This window comes from Chamaea fasciata, unplaced genomic scaffold, assembly GCF_029207755.1.
Source record: "Chamaea fasciata isolate MVZ Bird 193981 ecotype frontalis unplaced genomic scaffold, bChaFas1.0.hap1 SCAF_4, whole genome shotgun sequence".
In the NCBI taxonomy this organism is placed as follows: Eukaryota; Metazoa; Chordata; class Aves; order Passeriformes; family Sylviidae; genus Chamaea; species Chamaea fasciata.
The window spans coordinates 27,183,177-27,196,834 of record NW_027094089.1 but is presented as its reverse complement, the minus strand read 5'-3'; the positions used below and the strand labels follow the sequence as shown (position 1 = coordinate 27,196,834).

The window sequence follows — 13,658 nt, the reverse complement described above, 5'->3', positions numbered from 1 at the left end:
TCCTTGGCACCGGCCGCCGCCGCCGCCCTGCCCGCGGAGCCGCGGGACCCGCCGGGCCAGGCGCTTTGCCGCCAGCCGGGACCGCCACCGCGCTGCCCGGTCCCGCCGGCGGGACGGGACAGCGCTTCCCGCCTCGGCGGGCGCGCCTGCGGGATGCTTAAAGGACGGCGAGCGGCGCCAGGGAACGGTGCGGTGGGCGGCCGAGCAGCTGGCACCGCCTCCCAGGGGGGACCAGCGCCCCGAAGACTGGCCGGGCTATAAGTTTCCCTCCGCACAGGTTTCCGTGAGAGCGGGCTACCTGCCACGCACCTGCCTGGAGCCGACCCGCTGGGAAGGATCCTGCTCCAGATCAGGTACCTCTCCTGAGGCGGCGGCAGCGGCTTCAGCCAGCCCCGGAAGAGACCGAGCGAAAATTAGAATAACCCGTCCGGAGGACGAGCAGGAGGGATGAGGACTTGCTTTGCTAACTGTGCCCCGTGGGCGTGTAGGGGCTGCCGGTGCCCTGGGGAGGACCGGTTCTCCTCGGGGTCTCTGCCCTGTCCCTGGGGCCGTGGCTCCCAGGGGAACCTCGCCAGCAACAAGGCTGGAGGGAGGGTGGTTTAGGGTGAATAAACTGAGCTGCGTGGTTGCTAAGTGTTGTGTCTGTGTTTCTTTCAAGCATGACGCGATGAGAACGCTCGGAAAAGACCTGAAGTGGAGCAAAAAGCCAAGACCACGGAGAGCGGCTAAGGTAAGGACAGGCACAGACGTTTGCACTCCTTTGTACGCACTGAACTGAGAGTTCCACTGTACATTTCTGGGGGATAGAGGGAGAGAGGGAGGAAGAAGGGAGGGAAACTGTGGAAAATAACTGATTTGGAAAAAAACCCCACAACATGTAATTTTTATTCTGTTCACTTAATCCTTATGACACTTTCTTAAGTGTAGCATCTGCAGTGTCACAAAAACACAAGTTACGGTCAATTGACATCTGTTCAGGGAAGGAAACAAAAACACCTTTGGGCTTCTCTCCTGGTGCACTAGAGGGACTGCTTACTCTTTAAAAGCAAGAGTTACATGACCTGGTTGAAGGGATTGTTTAGATTTGCAGAGCTCTCTTTTCGTGCGTACTGCAAACTCAGTTACCTACATTTAGAAGGTGGTAAATGATACAGGACACGACAAAATTTCACAAGTACAGTAGGAACCTAGGTACGAAACTAAATCACAAAAATAATAGCTGAGCAGTAACAAATAGGTAAAATACAGGCAGCTTGTGTCTTAAGGAGTTGACATGAATCACAAGACCAGGTAAGACTGTAACATGCAGACTGATGGAGTGGGAAGAGAAGGTGTTGGTGGGATTGACCATACTGAAAAACACTGAGGCAGGAGATAAGCAGTATGCTATTAGGTCTGACAGTATGGAAATGTTATCTCTGGCATGCTGAGAATGTTGCTTCAACATATGTATTTTATGTAAGTGACCCTTTAGGGAAAAGCCACATTGCTGACGGGAGCAATGACTGGGTTCTGGGAGACAAAATTTTGGGTTTGATGGTGAAGGGGAGCTAATGGCCAAAACTGAAGAGAATGTAACAGTCTGGCAGTGCACGTTAGCTGGCTGTTGTCCCTGATGTGTCCACAGCTGCTAGCTGCACTCCATATTGTTTCATTCAAAAGCACCACAGAAAACTCAGAGGTGGCCTCCTTTAGGCTGTGGAACAAGAAGAACTCAATTAGCCAGTACTTTCTGTGGCTGCTAACAGCAGCAGCACTCAAGGAAGTAAATGTTTTATGTTTTGTTTTGTATCGAGTTAAGATTTATTTTGAGTGATTTAAGACCAATTCTGCAGGAACAAAGTGAAGGCTCCAAATACAATATTAATTGGCTTTTACACAAAGTGTCTAACTCAGTACCTCCTTTCCAGTGTGACTTCAAAGGACTTTAAATCAAAATGGATGTTGGAGGTAAAAATTTTACTCCCATCCAGACTAAATTCATAAGCTTCAGTCCTGAAACCTTTGTTCTCCATTAGGTGGCTGCAAAAAGAGGTATGCTGTGGTTTGTAAATTACAGGTAAATTGGACTATAGAGTAACCACGGGTAATTCTAATTTCAAAACAAAATTGACTACACTGAATTTGACTCTGGACTCACCTAGACTAAGGGCAGGGTTGCAACAGTGGCCGTAAGTAAATGTCCCAACAAAGAAAAGGACTGAAGTAGGTGTATATGTTACAAATTTACCAGTGGAGGTAACTGGTATTCCTACCAGTCATATTCCCCACTATACTGGTATTCCTACAACTAAGACAAGAAATCGTTTGCAGCACTGTCCAGTTCCTTTTGGACAGTCTGGGAGCTCCACACAGGGTTTATACTATAGCTCTTACTCTGGTCTTCCTGAGTCAGACACTTACCTGTGACATTTATTTCTTGACACTATGTGCTGTTTGAACTTGTATATACACACATATGAAATATGAACCTTAAAACAGGTGACTAATGCTGAATTTAAGTAAAAAATAAGGAATGTTTCCAGGCATATTATTTCAGGAGGCATGTCCCTCATAAGGACTCTGTGTCTGGTAGGCAGTGTATTGCTAGTTGACTGCTGTACCTAACACAGCAGTCACTGCTACACTGTCACCAGCTGCAGGGCTGGCTCTCCACTGTTTCAAGGCAACTCCTTTGGAAGATGCTGGGATTCATGCAGGAATTGGTGCAGGTGGTGCAACTGTGTGTGATGGGATGGCAGTGTATGTTGGCTGCTTGAAATTCTGACAGCAGCTAACATGCAGCTGCTCTCTTTTCCCACATACTTTGGTCATCAAAATGGAGAGCTACTACTTTTTATAAGAAATCTTTTTGTTTCTCCTGATAATTGCTTTCTTTGACTGTCAGGCAAATACAAGTGGTATCTTGTATTTCCATTATTCTAGCAACAGTGAGAATCTTTGATTGATTTAGACTCTGGTGTCCACCTATTTTTAGATACCAAAGTAACAGGAAGTATTTAAAGTATTTTTAAGTATCTGAACCAGATAAATAATTCAAATATTTCAAAAAAAATTAAGCTCTTGGGAGCTTTTTTTAAAGCAAGAGCAGCACAGTCAAAAACTTCACATGCATTTTAAGTTTGATTTTAATTTTTTAATAGAAATATTTGGCAAATTATGCCTGATAGGTTTTTGAGAGGTGGCTTTTTTTTGTTTGATTGTTTTTAATTGAGTAATTAGAGTCCTCCATGGCTTAAAGTCACTTTCACTAACTTCCTAAATACTATATCTGAAAAATAATTACCTTTCTGTTGTATGTGATTTAAAAAGTCAACCTTAGAGTTTTTCATCTCTCATTGCTTCTCCAAATAACTTAATTTGTTAACAACAATGCATTAAAACAACTGCACATAGTCTCAACAGCCACACAGTGTGAACAGGACATAGCACTATACTTGGAAGAACAAAGGTTGGAATCACATTGATCTTTTTGATCCATTTTACACTGTGAGCTTCTGTCAAACATTGCTGCCTCAGCCAACAGAGTGTTAATTTTCTCATCATCCTGCGGTTTAGGTATCTACAGAAGGCCAAAGAAAGTCTTTGTTGTTACTTGTTTTATCTAGGTGCTGCTGTATGTGCCTTGGACAGTGAAGAGAAAGAGCACTAGTGTTGGTGAAGGTGTCGTCCCACTGTTGCATGTGGTGATTAGGCAGTGTATTGTTAGTTAGCTGTTCCCCACACACCAGCAACTGACTACACTGTCAGATTAGCACATCACTGTCCAGACAAGGATATAAACACTGCAGTTATAAATATCTCGTAGGTCTCTATCTGGTCCAGTGCCTGCCTTGTTCCCCTGACCGAATGGAGCTGTGCTAGGTTATGCAGACAGAGTGAATGCAGCGTTTAAAATAAAGTATAACTGAAGTATAGAAGTAAATGTAGTTATTTCACACAGTTATATAGCTACCCTAACTGTTTTTTAAACAATCTACTGAATTATGTAAATATTAAGTAACAGTTTCAGGTTTGAACCCTAAGTGAGTATGTTTCTCTTACAACACGAAATGTTTGCAGGAACATTGATGTATTGGATCAGCAAGCAAGGATTTTACTTGAATTTACAGGAACATGTACTACTGGTGACTGAAATGGACTTAGAATATTTTCACTTCCAGGCAACTTTTTGGAAAGAGGAGCTCACAGTTAAATGGTATTTGTTTGAGAAAATAAGGATACATCAGACCTAAGTAGTGACGGAAGCTTGATATGGGAGTGGCTAGGATGAAAGATGCAATAGGTTATGCTCAAATGGAAATAAGATAACCTTAACACTCATGGACTGACCTTTGTTTAAGCATCATAGGAGGGTAGTGTAATCTTAAACTGGGGGGATTATTCAAGAATCCAAGAAATAGGTTTCAATCTGTTTAAAATACTGGAGTTTGTATTTTTATATGCTATATTTTAAATAACTCTAAGTGGATATTTATATAGACATGCATTCACACTACTTTCTTGGCTTTTGACTACAGATAAATGTTTGTTTGTATAACAGTATTCTGACTTTCATTTTATTTGTTTGCCTTTCCAAGTTTGTGTAGATTTGGCCATTAAAGATGCTTTAGTTTCACCTGTTAACTGGTAACATACTTTTAACAAAGAAGTGATTAGTTTATCAGTGGATAAATATGATAATATTTATATTATATTGGAAGAGCTGGTGTGCCTCATGATGTATAAGTAATACAAACACACTGAGTTTTTGTAAGGAGGAATGTTAATTTTTTGAGGAATGTTAATTAACAGTAAATTTTGAAAAACTTAAACTGTGTAGAATCTGGACTGAACAGTACCTATACTGAAATTTATTCAGAAGATGGTTGTAGTGCATTGTGACTAAATTGTGGAATGAGAAGTTCCATGACTGTTTTCTCAGACAAAATCTTCTTTTTCTAGGACTCTGGAGTGAATAAGATTCAGGAAGCCATGAGCTAAATAATTCTGTCCAATTGTTTGCTAATATCACATGCTATTTCTGAACACCAGGAAAGACACTTGATCTTAATGCTGGCATTGAGATATTCGAGATTATATTGTGTCATCTCAAAAACAATCTGAGCTTTAGTGAGTGAGTGACAACAAGGTGTACACATTTTCTTCCCTCCTGATCACTTTCAAACAAGAAAATCATACCACACTGTTTATCTTGAGTGTTTTAAGGACTCAGGTGAAATTTCCCATATACTGAATAACTCTCAGGCAGTACCAGGACTAAAACAGGCTTTTTTTTTTTTTTTTTTTTTTTTTTTTTTTTTTTTTTTTTTTTTTTTTTGGGGGGGGGGACATCTTCCATTAACGATACCCAGTATTTCTTTATACCTACCTTTTTTATTCAGTGATACAAAAACCGAGGAGCTTTGGCAGTTCACATGAACAGATACTCATGTTTTAGTCTTGTACATTTTCAAGCTAAGATATCCACCTTTTATTTTCTTACTTGTTTACTAACTCCCTTTATTCAAACAGATAAATCAAAACGCTTGGCAGTTTGTAATACAAGAGTGGAACAGAACTGGAAATGGGTTAGCAGTTACATGCAGGACTGGCGACATGGCAAGGTGAGAAGAGGGGGGCTTGACCCATGAGCCTACATCCCCTTCTTCTACCTCTACTTGAAGATTCCAATTTTATTCTAAAAATAAGAGGTAGATGGGTGGCCGGGGAGTATTGTTTTGGACTGACTCAGAAAGACATCTGTTAGAGTGCCAGGCTCTTGATTTTTGTTGCCCCTTGAATCCTTCTGTAAGCAACCATGAATATTTACACAGGCCCTGCCTTCATCCAGGTCAGAAGAGAAGGAATCCAGCAGGAGAGGAGCTCACATCTGAGGCACTGTACTGCAGCATGAATGTATGGAGAAAGCTGAAGACTTGAAAGGTGTTGCAAAACTGAAATGTAAAATGATCAAAATATGCAGCAAGCAAGCAAACTTTTTTTTCAAAAATTTCACTTCTTTTTTCACATTTTTTTTTCCAACTGGCAGCTTCACAATTCAGTAGTCTTCCTTGAGAAGATATTGCAAAGCTGGTATCTTCAGTTTCATCTGTGTCTAGAAACCCTGCTATGGATGTCTCTGGGTTCCATATCTTTCATAACAGGGCAATTATGTGTTAATGGAATATAAAATCTCTTTGTAATGGGTAGATGGGGAAAAAAACCTGTGTAAATACTGAGTAACTTATTAATAAACCTTCTTTCTAACCATCCACCTGCTGGTGACAATTTTAATTAGTTATTGTCAGCAATTCAGAAAAAGAAATCATAAACCCCTTATGCAAATTGATGGTCCCTCCGTGCCAGGTACTGAGTGCATTGTCATGTCAGTAACCTCAGTCCTTCTTGAGGCCACTGCAGGAGCCAATTCAGAATTAACAGACATATTGCAAACACCAATGCTAAAGAGTAGCAAAATCACCTGACGGAATGTAGAAAGGCTGTGTACCCACGGTGTTGAATAGCTTTTTCAGAGGTCTTCTCTTTTCTTCATGATAATCTGCCTGATTAATGATGTTACTTCTGGTTTGATACTTTCTATTGGCTCTTCGGGTCTCCAGAATTTCACAACTTTACCCTCAGGGTTGACAAGGTACTTCCAGAAATTCCATCGAGGCTCTTTCTTTGTAGAATCTGTAAGGATGAAATCAGATGATTTTACACCTGGAATTGTCTCCAGGCACCACACTGAGTCTTTGACTATTTATGCTGAGGTAATGCCACCATATTCTTGCTAATTGTCTGGGCATAGATTTACTGATTGCTGCTAATGATCTGAAAAGCTGGAAGTAAATGATGCTCCCCCCCTTCCTGTGAAACTGTTTAAGAGTTCCCAGTTTTACTACGCTATACTTCCTAGGGAAGAAGATACAAGGGCTGCATATTTATTCAGGGAATCCCCAGTTTTATGGCAGTTTTGGGAAGTGAGAAGGTAGCAGGAAGTTGTACTGGTGATGGCTTAATTAGGCTGCTTTCACAAAAAGCTCCAGTAGATTTTGACTGGAGAACAACTGTTTGGTTGGGAATGGTGCTGAACCCTAAAATGATTTATTGAAGAACTGGATTGAAGTTTGGCACCACACTTACGCTGCAAGTGGACTTTTTTCTGTTTTGCACTAGGTTATTGGAGAGTGCTGTTGTCATCCTGTTGCCACCCTGTAGTCACAGGCACAAAAGGGTGGTATAGCATGATGTTCAGCCTTCTGATTGCCAAAACAGCAACATGAAAAAAACAGGTACTTTAATTGAAAATGCAAAGGAATTTAATGTGAAACACAGGAATGCAGAAAGAGAAAAAACTTTATTTCAGAACACTGAAGTACCAGAGAATCTTTCTCCTTCTTGTGGGTGAACATCATGTCATGTAAGAAAATGCTGAGGAAAAATTCTTTTCTTTATAGGTATCAATGTTTAACACTGATGGCACTGATAATTAGAATCTGGATTCATCACACACTGCAGGTGCCTTTGTGGTCTAGACTCTTCTATAAAAAACCGAGAGAAAACACTCAATAATTCCACTGGACATCTGGCAACTCAGGGGGGATAAAGTTACCTGAGGTTTTTAGTAGCATGCCTAAGGAAAGGTAGGAACAAACACAGTTACAGTGACAATGGTGACCACTTAAATGATTCCTGAATAACAACAATTTTCAAGTACAAAGGAGGTATCATAGGGCATACGGTATATAGGTGTTTGGGGAAAGATTTAATTTAGATATTGAAATAGTTCTCTGACAAGAGGCACTATGAGAGAGTGAAAGAGACTTGAAAGGCAAGGAGATGGGCTTTCTGCTACTTTATTTTCTGGGTAAAATGGTGTGTTAGAAAAGGGTTATGTTTAAGGTATTTTTTCTTTCATATATCAATGTGGTTCTAAACCTGGTCAAAACTCAGGAAAATTCAGAGAGGCTTTTCAAGTTGGCTTTGAGTTTATGAGATCTTTGGCCAACTGAAGGGAGAGAGCACTTCATTTTGTTTGTGAGAATATGAGGTTCTAAGTCTGTAAATGCTCCCTGTATTCATGCAGGATTTTGCAGGCTAGGCCCTGAAGTTCACATGACAAATTAATACAAATCAGTAGTTATATGTAACTAGTATATATAAACCTGCCTTACAATGCAGTTTACATAAAAGTGGACATAGGATCCAGCTAAAAATCTCATCTGCATGTGTTTATATAAAATCTTCCAGTAATTTTATGACCCCCAAAACTACATTTTTGTCCAAAAGAAAAGTCTTTTTAAAAATAAAGATCACATACTTTGGAATGGAATTTTGTAGGTGGGAGTTTCTAGCTCTAGCATTTCTAACAAAATGGATGTTTCTGTCTGGGCTGGTCAGAGTAGGCTGTTTTTATAAGCACTGAGGAGAGACTGTTGTTTTCAGGACACAATTCTTTTGCCCATATTTTTGATATCCAAATTGAAATGAGAGGAATTGTGCTAAGTGCCTGTTTCTCTCCGTAGTTTATGAAGATTCAATGTTTTCTGACAAAAACATGCAGCCTGGATTCAATGAGAGTACCATGGTTACAGGCAGCTTGATACGTAAAATAAAACAGTTACCTGTTAGAAATTTAAAGGCGGGATCTGCTTCTGATCCTAGGATCTTGATTTTGCCGAAAACAGGGAATGTTACTCCATAGTTTCCTTTGGCAAAAGAGTCTATTTCCTGGCTTGAACCAGGCTCTGATTCTCCGAACTGGTTGCAGGGAAACGCCAGCACAGTGAAGTGGGAGGGACCAAACTCTCGGTGCAGCTCTTGCAGAGCGATGTAATTTTTGTCTGTGTATCGGCAGTAACTGGCCACGTTTACAACCAAAGTTGCCTTCAGAAAAACAAAGTTAGAATAGTAAGGAAAAAGCCTACAGGTGTTGTAGAGGTCACAATTAAATCTTAAAACGGCACTTCTCATTATCATGAAGGTTCCTGTCGGAAGGCCAAATGTAATCTGATCATCATTTCATTAAAACAGATAAAGATGAAAGCAGCTGAAGATATTTACTTTCAGACAATCTGTTGTAAAACTATAGTAAACTGATAAACTTCATCTTACAGCTCTGTTTAGATATAAGCATTTTAAAAAGCAGATAGTTAGGACGTGCAGTAAAATCATATTTACTGCATAAACTTCCAAAATCCAAACTCGACGTTCTTAACTAAGATTAAAATCCACCAATTTACCTGTTAGGCTGTATTGGTCTATGCTAAATAATAGAATTTATTTTCTTGATTTACTAGATCTAATACTTGATTCCTGGAGCCAGCCTATATAAAATAAAATTTTCTCCAGCTGACAGTATGAGGAACAGGAGTTTAGCACAAATCCGCCAAAACCTCCCATAACTAAACTTTTTATTTACCTAGAAACGGACACATTTTTTTGTCAGTACGGATTTAAGACAGAAAAAACGAAATAATAACTTACTTTCCCTCTGTACTTCTCCAAGGAAATGATCCTTCCTCGTGAATCCTTGACTTCAAAAGAATAAAAATCTTTGCTTTTCGGTTTAAAAAACCTGAGTTGCAGCAGGCAGAGAACGGTGGTGCACAAAACCATTGACAGGAAGACAACAAAGACCCTGGTTTTGGGGACTGAGTATTTCAGAGGATAACTAGTTGAGAGAGGCTCCATTTTTGAAATCTTTGGAGAGGAAACCGGGCAGGCCTGGAATGCGAAGGAGGAGCTGAAACATGAGACTCTCCGCACAGACCGGAAAGAACGAGCCGCTCATTTTTGTCCCAGTCGCAAAACAGCTACTACTTATCACGATGCCTGCTGGGCTTCCGAGCTCTTGTGTGAAGTATCGGGGTCTTTCGGGGAATGGGGAAGAAGGAAGGCAGGAAGGAGAAGAAGTGAATGAAAAGGCTGTAACTATCACCTAAGGAGGCTGAATGCTCCGAGGGATAACTGGCCTGTGTGGGAGACTCCAGCGTGTGTCTGCACTGTCTTCAGAACTGCTGGGGGCAAAAGTGAGTTTGTAGTGCAGCTCCAGCACATCCCCTGGGCCCCCCAGATGTATCTGGCGGAGTTGCTCAGCAGGAGGCAGCTGCGTTATCAGGCACACTTGGAGAAGTAGTCTGGGGGACAGCTGCTCAGGTAGAGAAAAGGTAGAATGGCTGAAACTGCCCTGTTCACTAACTCAGCCCTGCATCTCATCAGCTGCTGTGGGATCACAGGCAGCTGTGTAAAACTCTTTTAAGCACTTGGAGCAGAGAAAAACTCCTTGGTAATAAGCTGTCATAAAGGAAGATAATATAATGTGGATTTTTTTTTTGCAGTGAGAGTGGGGATGATAATGAAATATGGGTTGCTTTCTCAATTGCTACTGGCTACCTGGCAACGAGCTGTACTGAGACGGTGAGATTGAAGGTCTGCATGAGAGAAGAGTTAGCTGAGAGTCTCAGGTGTAAGCCAAGCTCCAATGGTGTCTCCTGCTTGTGAGTCTCTGCTTACTCTCTTTCCATCCCAGTGCAAACCAGGACTGAAGAGTAATTTCTGTCTCAATTGGTTTTCTTTGTCACCCTGATTTTTTTGCTGCACTTAGATTATGCATTTTAAACTACAGAAATATAAGGGGCTTTTTGGTATGGAAAACCTGGAATCTGGTTGTTTCTTCCTTTTTAGTGACTTACTACTAGTATTATTGGTTTGTACAATATCATAGTGATATGTTCAACTCTTTCTATAATCTCTAAATAGCTAAAATCCACATTTGTTTTGTTTAACAAGATTATAGAGACAATTTCACACTGTTTTACATAACAGAGCGATGCTTGGGAAACAGTGTGAAATTTTAGTATTTGTATCTGAGGGAGTGTTAGGCTTTGTCTTTGCCTGGCAGTGAGGCCTGTGAATGTGGTGTTTTGATGGTGGGAAAGAAAACACACAGGCTTCTGTGCTGAAATGAACAGAACTGTACTCAACAAGCAAGCACAGGTGACTAATGCTGACCTTGAAGGCAAGAACAAATGTGTTTGGTTACAGAAAATCCATGCAACATCCTGAGGTCTAAGCTACATCTCAAATGTTTGCATTTTGCATCTAATATTATTTCAGAACTAAATAAAACAAACAAAACCGAATATATTGTAATACTTGTGTACCTAATAATTACCCAGAAGCCCATTATATTAAATGTCTCCTTTTGTTACTCTCAGCTAAAACCTTGCTCAAAATCTGTCTGAAAAAGAAATTGTTTAATATTGTCTAGGCAACATTTTAAGTTGTGATAGTTTTTCAGGTTTTATGGTTTTCTGATACAAGTTGCTCTATGAATGAGATCGAACAAATGCAAATAAGACCCTCAATTTAATCTTTACTTGGTATCCCTTAATACTTTAAAAAGTATAAGATAACATTAAAAACAATGACATGAGTAAACTGCAACGGTGGTGAGAAAGTTCAGAAATCAGAAGAGATCCAAGTCCTTTTTCAGGTAAAGATCAGAGAACCTGCCTGGTTGCAGACTGACAAAAGTGAGTTTGCCCAGTGTCCCTCTCTCGGGAACCACCAGACACCTAAACCTACGCTGCTGTGTGGCTGAAGGTGCCTTGGGTTCTCAAAAGCCAGTGATGTAGCTTTAATGCATGAGTGGCGCAAATTTAGGGTGGGATTTTTTTTGTTTTGCTTTTCTCCCCCCCCCTTTTTCTTTTTTTCTTGTTTTTCTTTTTTATTTTTTCCCTGCCACAGGCTTTCTGTGCCAGCGTTGTTCAGCTGTACTTATCTGAACAGAAACGTTTATTTTCGTTTCTTTTGCAGTGTATTCACCCGTCTGCTCACTCCTTCTTGGCGCGTTTGTCGGTCTGCCGGAGCCGCGCTCAGCCCAGTATCCGCGGCTGTCGCTCTTAGGCAAGGGCACGGCAGAACTAAAAACAGCGCGCAGGGACGGGCTGACACAGCCTTGGCTAGTGTGGGTGTTCGGTGTCCTGTCGCGGGTGCAGGTGGCAGGCTCGGAGCCGGCAGGGGCTCCATGTGGAAGAAGAGCTCCACGCCGCGGAGCGGGCGCGGCGCTGCCGGCACAGGATGGCAGCAGCACGGCCGGCGGGGATCCGGGTCGGCAAGCAGAGAAATACATCCGTGTGGAGTGAGGACGGCCTCCGGCAGGGATTTCTGAAACAGCCTGCGGCAGGGAAAATGTGAGGAGGTGAGTGTCGGTGTTTCCCGTCTCCCGCTGCCGGGCTCTGGCAGTGCGGGGCTGCAGCAGTCTGTGCGGGCTGCCTAGGCAGACCGAGCTCCAGGGCAACATCCTCTCAGGTTTTTTAATTACGCCGAAGTACTGGAGCAAGCCCAGAGAAGGGCAATGGAGCTGCTGATGGGTCTGCAGCACAAGTCTTGTGAGGAGCAGCTGAGGCAGCTGGGGGTGTTTATCCTGGAGAAAAGGAGGCTCAGGGGTGACTTTATCATTCCCCACAACCGCTTGAAAGGAGGCTGCGGCCAGGTGAGTCTCGGTCTCTTCTTCCAGTCAACAAGTGACAGGACAAGAGGAAATAGCGTCAAGCCATTAGGTTTAGGTTGGACATTAGAAGGGATTTCTTCACAGTAAAGGTGATTAGACGTTGGAAAGAGCTGCCTAGGGAGGTGATGCAGGCACTAGCTCTGGAGGTGTTTAAAGAAAGACTGGGCATGGCACTTAGTGAAATGGTGGTGTTAGGTTACAGGCTGGACTTGGTGATCTCGCACGTCTTTTCCAACCTGCTTCATTCTGCGATTTTCTCACAGGAGCATGATGCTGTCAGGAAAGGAAAGCTGGGCCCGTGGCTGCCCTTCCCAGTGTACAGACAGCTTAGGGCAGCAGGCCATTTCTGACAGCTGACGCTGAGTGGGGTGAAAGGAAGCAGTGTCAGAGTAGCCTTTTTCTCCTCTATGATGTGGGACACAGGAATGGTTTTAAGTTTCACTGGAGTGCAAGGGGGCACAGCACCTTCACGTCTGGAAAATTAACAACAACTGACAGAAGGGCCGGAGAGCTCATACAGCTTCTCTCATTTGCTTCCTTTTGCTTCTGCTTTACCGTATGTGCAGGTCCTGCAGATCCAGATGTAACTGCAGAACTGGGACCAGTCTGCAGGCCTGGATTTGGTGTAGTGTGCCCTCATGGGAGGAGGAGCTTGCCTTGTGTGGTTGTTTCTTCTAAAATGCCCAAGGCTTCATGTATTGACAAAGGGACACCGCCTAGGGGACCCCCACACTCTACTCAGAAGGGACCTTCCGGAAGGCCATTCAGAGCGCAGATCAAACTTATAGGGGAGGCTGTTTCTCTCTGTCAGCAACAGAGGGAGCTGACGAAACGTTGAATGAGCTTTGAGAGCGCTGACTCCTGCTTCCAGCAGTGCTCGGGGAAGGTGGGGAAAGGTTTGCATGCTGCGTGTCCACGAAAGGCTTCCTGGAAGATGTAGAGAACTTAACACAGCTGACTTCTTGATTAATAATAGAAATACTTGGAAAACGAAGAAAGTATGCTCCTTAGTGTTCCGGATATGTTCCTGTGATTATGGTTAGAAAGTACAATTCTGTTTTCTGCTAAGGAGAATAGCAGGGCTTTTCAGCAATGCATACTAAGGTCTAGGAAACTCTGGCTCTAAAACAATCTGAAGTCTTTCCGTCTTCACTTT

General features: G+C 42.3%; 1 protein-coding gene and 1 long non-coding RNA gene across 3 annotated transcripts; one reads left to right on the top strand and one right to left on the bottom strand.

Annotated features, from left to right (window-relative positions):
• Positions 1-292: 292 nt before the first annotated feature.
• On the top strand, positions 293-5,900 carry LOC136288242 (uncharacterized). Its single transcript, XR_010720496.1, has 4 exons — positions 293-353; positions 659-730; positions 5,515-5,606; positions 5,834-5,900. It is a non-coding gene; the product is annotated as an uncharacterized lncRNA (long non-coding RNA).
• Positions 4,328-10,050, bottom strand: GPX8 (glutathione peroxidase 8 (putative)). Of its 2 annotated transcripts, XM_066181149.1 has the most exons (4): positions 9,472-10,050; positions 8,610-8,871; positions 6,464-6,675; positions 4,328-5,936 (listed from the first exon to the last, which is right to left on the bottom strand). In XM_066181149.1, the coding sequence occupies exons 1-3, from the start codon at positions 9,676-9,678 to the stop codon at positions 6,512-6,514; spliced, it is 633 nt and encodes a 210-aa protein (XP_066037246.1). In that variant the 5' UTR covers positions 9,679-10,050; the 3' UTR covers positions 4,328-5,936; positions 6,464-6,511. The 2 variants fall into 2 exon arrangements, with proteins under 2 accessions (XP_066037246.1, XP_066037245.1); XM_066181148.1 differs by lacking the exon at positions 4,328-5,936 and having other exon boundaries at positions 6,233-6,675.
• Between the last annotated feature and the right edge of the window lie 3,608 nt (positions 10,051-13,658).